The following is a 6000-nucleotide window of genomic DNA, read 5'->3' on the forward strand; positions in this document are numbered from 1 at the left end:
ATTCAGGTCTGGGGAACGGGCAGGCCAGTCCATAGCATCAATGCCTTCGTCTTGCAGGAACCGCTGACACACTCCAGCCACATGAGGTCTTGCATTGTCTTGCATTAGGAGGAACCCAGGGCCAACTGCACCAGCATATGGTCTCACAATGGGTCTGAGGATCTCATCTCGGTACCTAATGGCAGTCAGGCTACCTCTGGCAAGCACATGGAGGGCTGTGCGGCCCCCCTAAGAAATGCCATCCCACACCGTTACTGACCCACTGCCAAACCGGTCATGCTGGAGGATGTTGCAGGCAGCAGAACGTTCTCCACGGTGTCTCCAGACTCTGTCACGTGCTCAGTGCAAACCTGCTTTCATCTGTGAAGAGCACAGGGCACTCGTGCTTGAATTTGCCAATCTTGGTGTTCTCTGGCAAATGCAAAACATCTTGCACGGTGTTGGGCTGTAAGTACAACCCCCAGCTGTGGATGTCGGGCCCTCATACCACCCTCATGGAGTCTGTTTCTGACCGTTTGAGCAGACACATGCACATTTGTGGCCTGCTGAGGTCATTTTGCAGGGCTCTGGCAGTGCTCCTCCTGTTCCTCCTTGCACAAAGGTGGAGGTAGTGGTCCTGCTACTGGGTTGTTGCCTTCCTATGGCCTTCTCCACGTCTCCTGATGTACTGGCCTGTCTCCTGGTAGCGCCTCCGTGCTCTGGACATTACGCTGACAGACACAGCAAACCTTGCCACAGCTCGCATTGATGTGCCATCCTGGATGAGCTGCACTACCTGAGCCACTTTTGTTTTGTAGCCTCCGTCTCATGCTACCACAAGAGTGAAAGCACCGCCAGTAACCAAAACATTAGTTAGAAAGCATAGGAACTGAGAAGTGGTCTGTGGTCACCACCTGCAGAACCACTCCTTTACTGGGGGTGTCTTGCTAATTGCCTATGATTTCCACCTGTTGTCTATTCCATTTGCACAACAGCATGTGAAATTGATTGTCCATCAGTGTTGCTTCCTAAGTGGACAGTTTGATTTCACAGAAGTGTGACTGACTTGCAGTTGCATTGTGTTGTTTAAGTGTTCCCTTTATTTTTTTGAGCAGTGTATATTAGTACAGCATACTTTATCAACTTGAACAAAGGCTGAAAGGCAAAAGTTTGCTCATCTTCCCCCAAACCCTCCCATCACGCTCCTTTTATTCTCTGCATTGACATCATTATTCCAATTGAAATTAAATACACATCAATGTGGCAATCAAAGAGGGGCCTTTTTAAAAATAATTGTGCCTCTCTCCCCCTGCCCGGAGGAGCACAAATTTCTTTCTCTTTCCTGCAGCCCCTCTCTGCAGTCAGACACACCATTCGCTCCACCAACAAACAAGGCAGAGCTGAGAGGACACGCTCAGAGATAAACTGTAAGTGAACCATTCCTAAAAGCTCAAAGCCACCACAGAGCGCAAGACCAACCAACTCCCACCCCACCACCATGAATCTGTCATGGTATTGGCTGGTGTGTCTCTCTGCCTTGCTCTTTACTTTGATAGAAGTCCAGCAGTTTGGCTCAGGGTCAACCCTGCTAATCCTGTAACAGTGTCTGGCACTGTCCCAGACTGTGGCATGTGGTGTTGTGTACAAAAATATCTCAGGGATTCAAGAAGAGGAAGTGGGTGTAATAAAGTTGATGATGCTTCTGTTAACTTTTAAGACATCATCTTTTACCCAATGAATAATATTGAAAAAGTATGTCTGAGGGGTTAACGGTTATGGTGTTAAGGCTTCTTCAGGAATCTATTGTGGGTCTTGACTTTGACAGAGGGTCAACCAAAAGAGGTTTTTTTAAATTCATATTAACAAGCAACTCCTCAGGAAGTTGTGTCCTTGTGTCATCTTCAGTTCTGTAAAATTGTATTGAGCTTGTTGTGTCAGAGAACTGTTTCTCAGTTCATTATTTTGGGTTGATTCAGTTACAGCCCTGTTGTGAAATGTGTCATAGTTAGATCAATTTTATCTGTAGCAGAACATACTGTGTGTCTTTGTGTTTCATTCTTGTTTGTACTATGGTAGTTTAAAGTAGCTGCACATCTTGTTTGGGTTTATGTATATTTCTCACAAGTGCATCTGACTTTCCCTCCAACATAAAGCAAACAATGGGACAAACCAAGAAGGCCCATGTTCAAGTCCTAGCTTCACTGAGTGGGATGAAGGTTAGTGACAGGGACAGTGCTGTGTGTTTGGTTAACTCCCAACGAGTGAGAGAGGGAGGTCATGATGTTGTGTTTGTAAACTCAGTGGCACTGATAAGGCGAGTTCGTGTGTATGGGTTGGCTGCTCCTTTCTCTTCATTGAGGTTTTGTAATTTTGACATTTTGGGTCCAGGCTTCAGAAATAGAATCACTTTGACGATGACTAATTACATCATAACAGGAAAATATGAATCAACAATTTTCAGTATGATTCTGTGGCACTCCAACATTGTCAGCATACCTTCACATTTCTGCACAGCTATTCTAAAGCAAGGATAATTACTTATGATCTAAGAAAGGGATGGTCAGAAAGTAAGAATAACAAAAAGCTTATAACATAAACAGGTAGAATGTAGAAAAACAAAAGATAAATAAAGCAAATCAGATTTGTGATTTTTTTTCCTCATTCTTGCATGCCACAAGGTGTATTCCATTTGTAGAAGACAGAAGTTAGATTCAGCTTCATGTGGTGTGGATTGATCATATTGGGCTCTTTGATCATCTCTCTTTCTGATTTGCGCCTCATAGTAGCCATATGATGCAAACAGGTATGTGCTCCATTTACGGCATATATCTATATGTATGTTGGGCTCAAGTTGCTTCCTAAAGGCAGGTGACCTACGCTCAAAATGTACCAGAACAATGTCTTCGTAGTTGCTGCAACTGATCTGTGGAACTTGTGTGTTTTTTGTTGTGTACTTGTATCATTTTGGGTATTTTCTCTGATTTCTCCACCTCATTTCTGTTTTCTCCCTGCACACTGTAGCCAGGAAGTGTAATATTGAAGCTCTGCCCCTATTACTGGCTGCGCAGAGTGGAGCGGATCATTCGGAGCTGGATTATCAAAATCACACGGAGAAATAGATTCTTTGCTTTATTGAAGTGAATGTTTAATAAAGCAAGGAATCTGTTGAGCTGTCATTTGAGTATCCATAGTATAGTGTCTTCCTCTGTTTCCAGCATACTCACTTTTGTTGGTGGGCATTGACGCAGTGGCCTTGGATCACTTTTGATTGGATTGCAATGACTGATGCAGGAGGAGCACACACTGATTACCCAGCATGACTGTCATGCAATGAAACACCTGCCTTCAGATATACATACCTAGATTCATCTCAGCCTTTGCAATTAGCTTATCACAATTACAGAAGGTCCACAGCATGTTTGTACTGATATTAAGATAGTCTCTTCCAGTGGAGCAACTATTAAACAGAATATGACTCAAATCTAACCTCTGGAATCTGTTCCCTGATTTATTTGTCTCACCCTGTAGTGAGCAGATCTGGTTAGTCTCAAGTAAAACCATGTTTTGCTTTGGTAACCAACCTGTCTTCAGGCTGCAGACTTAACATCCATACAGGAATATAATAAATCATCACAGGAGTCGTGGTATTTGGAAGGTCTGGAGTAGCCAATCTACTTTTTCTTTTCCCAACAGATGATTTTTATTTTAATAATTAACTAGCCCATGTATTTAGTGTCTTAAAAGGTTACTGGTACTGTCGCACAAGGGTACTTATTATTCCCACAGTTTTGTGTGTCTTGATGTCTTGGTTACTGATACCCTCTAGTGCCAAAGATGTGTGCAATTTAAAGAAAGAAAAAAAACAAAACAAACATTTTTTCATATGCAGTTGACAAACTCCAGTTTGAACCACCCCTCCGGAAGGAAACTGAGGCTCATTCTGAAATGGTGAGAGTCATTCACTTCTCAACATAAATGCTCAGTGCTACTTTCTGGTTTTGCTTGTGTTGTTTCAAGTTATGTTGCATTAAATCTGCATGTGAAAGAGTGAAGGTATATCCGAATTCTGTTTCTGTTCATGTGCGGTTTCCATAGGATGTAAGTAAAGATAATGACTTCCCTTCCCCCTGGAGTCCCTTTGCAGAAGGAGGAATAACAACCAGGTAATTCATAGAAACTGCTGTCAAGGGAACTGTTAATATTTCCACCCTCACCCCACTTGTTTGTTGAATGGCTGTGAACACATCCAGTATTCGTCTGTATGCTCCTTACTGTCTCTTACATTAACCTAACAACTCACTGATGCTTACTTTTTCTGCGCATGATCTAAAGCAGCCCCCCCCCCCCCCCCCCCCAATCTGGGGTGAAATTATGGTGTGCTTTCCTACACGCGCTTGTTCGTTTGTTATTGTACTTAAATTGATTTCTCCTCCCACTTTTCTCTGTGCTCTTTTGGTTGTTGGCCTTCTCCCTTGAAGAAGCCTTCTCAAAAGCGTTGAGGATGAATTGTTCCAACGGTAACACTAACTGTGTGTGTGTGTTGTGTGTGTTGCAATATTGTTTGCTATCCACTCCATTCCTTGCTTGGTCACTACTCCTTTTACAGTAAGGAATGAGGCTAATAACCCAGTTGAAGGGTCACTGATTTAAGTTCGGTTTGTTTTTGTTGTTTGATAAAATATTTTAACATTTTCAACAACTGAATTAATAACATTTAGTAACATACTATGTTGTTAGGAAAAATGATATAAGAAATACAATTATGTGTTTTATTAATTTTCTTTGCAAATTGTAACAAACGAAAATCCTGCAAGAAAACAATAAACACTTAGTTATGTCGTTTAAAAATATATTTTACAAGTCAGTACTCCATTTTGGGCCTGATGCAACAGAGAAAGGCAGAGGGGATTCACTGCAAAAAACTGTGAATCCCTCCTATAACAAGAGAAGCTTCATTTGAATTTGTGTGTTGATTTGAAGACTTAGCACCTTCAGCTCCATTGTACTTATTAGGCTGGTAGGATAGAGAAAGACAAATAATTCTACCTGAGTTAAAGATGAGTTTGTAGTGTCACTGGCTAGCCACATCCCTCCATACACATGTAAATTCATTACTTTTGTAAAGCCTGCATTACACTCAAGCTAAAGGTCTCTAATAATTTGGCACATTCCAAGGAACTGCATCACATCACTTTACTTTGAGTTTATTTACATGTAGATTCCTGAATAAAGAATAATTTTCAGCTCTGAGGGTTGTGTGCAGATACATTGGGGCAAAAAAAGTATTTGGCAGCCACCGATTCTGCATGTTGTCCCACTTTAAATGATGAGAGGTCTGGAACTGAACTGAACTGTAATGTTCATCGTTGGTACACTTCAACTGTGAGAGACAAAATGTAAAAAAAGAATCCTGGAAATCACATTATGATTTTAAAACAATTTGTTTGTATAATGGTGCAGAAAATAAGTATTTGATCAATATCAAAGGTTCACTTCAGTACTTTGTAATGTAACCCTGGCTGGCAATGACAGAGGTCAAACTTTTCCTGTAGGTCTTCACCAGGTTTGCATACACTGTAGGTGGTATTTTGGCCCATTCTTCTGTGCAGGTCCTCGCAAGAGCTGTGATGTTTTGGGGCTGTCGCTAGGCAACATGGACTTTCAACTCCTCCCACAGATTCTCTATTTGATTGAGGTCCAGAGACTGGCTAGGCCTCTCCAGTACCTTGAAATGCTTTTTACGTAGCCATTCCTTTGTTGCCCGGGCAGTGTGTTAAGGATCGTTGTCATACTGGAAGATCCAGCCACGTTTCATCCTCAATGCTCTCACTGATGGAAGGAGGTGTTTGCCCAAAATCTCACGATACATGGCCCCATTCATCCTTTCCTTAATATGGATCAGTCGTCCCGTCCCCTTTGCAGAAAAGCAGCCTCAAAGCATAATGTTTCCACCCCCATGCTTCACAGTGGGTATGGTGTTCTTGAAATGCAGCTGAGCATTCTTCCCCTTCCAAACACGGC

The 6000-nt window shown here is 42.2% G+C and overlaps 1 protein-coding gene across 6 annotated transcripts in view; it reads left to right on the forward strand.

Moving 5' to 3' along the window:
• map4k5 (mitogen-activated protein kinase kinase kinase kinase 5) overlaps window positions 1-6000 on the forward strand; it is a 57863-nt gene that overhangs the window by 25470 nt on the left and 26393 nt on the right. For 3 of the 6 annotated variants that reach the window (XM_086183460.1, XM_086183461.1, XM_086183465.1), the window contains 5 exons: window positions 1328-1406; window positions 2133-2195; window positions 3869-3927; window positions 4075-4142; window positions 4458-4496. In XM_086183460.1, the coding sequence (XP_086039586.1) occupies window positions 1328-1406; window positions 2133-2195; window positions 3869-3927; window positions 4075-4142; window positions 4458-4496 (308 nt within the window). The remainder of the gene's footprint in view (window positions 1-1327; window positions 1407-2132; window positions 2196-3868; window positions 3928-4074; window positions 4143-4457; window positions 4497-6000) is intronic. The other 3 variants (XM_086183462.1, XM_086183463.1, XM_086183464.1) reach the window with 3 other exon arrangements.

The sequence above is a fragment of the Aulostomus chinensis genome, chromosome 17, assembly GCF_037954235.1.
Source record: "Aulostomus chinensis isolate RoL2024-O1b breed Wild chromosome 17, RoL_Achi_v1.0, whole genome shotgun sequence".
Classification (NCBI taxonomy): domain Eukaryota; kingdom Metazoa; phylum Chordata; class Actinopteri; order Syngnathiformes; family Aulostomidae; genus Aulostomus; species Aulostomus chinensis.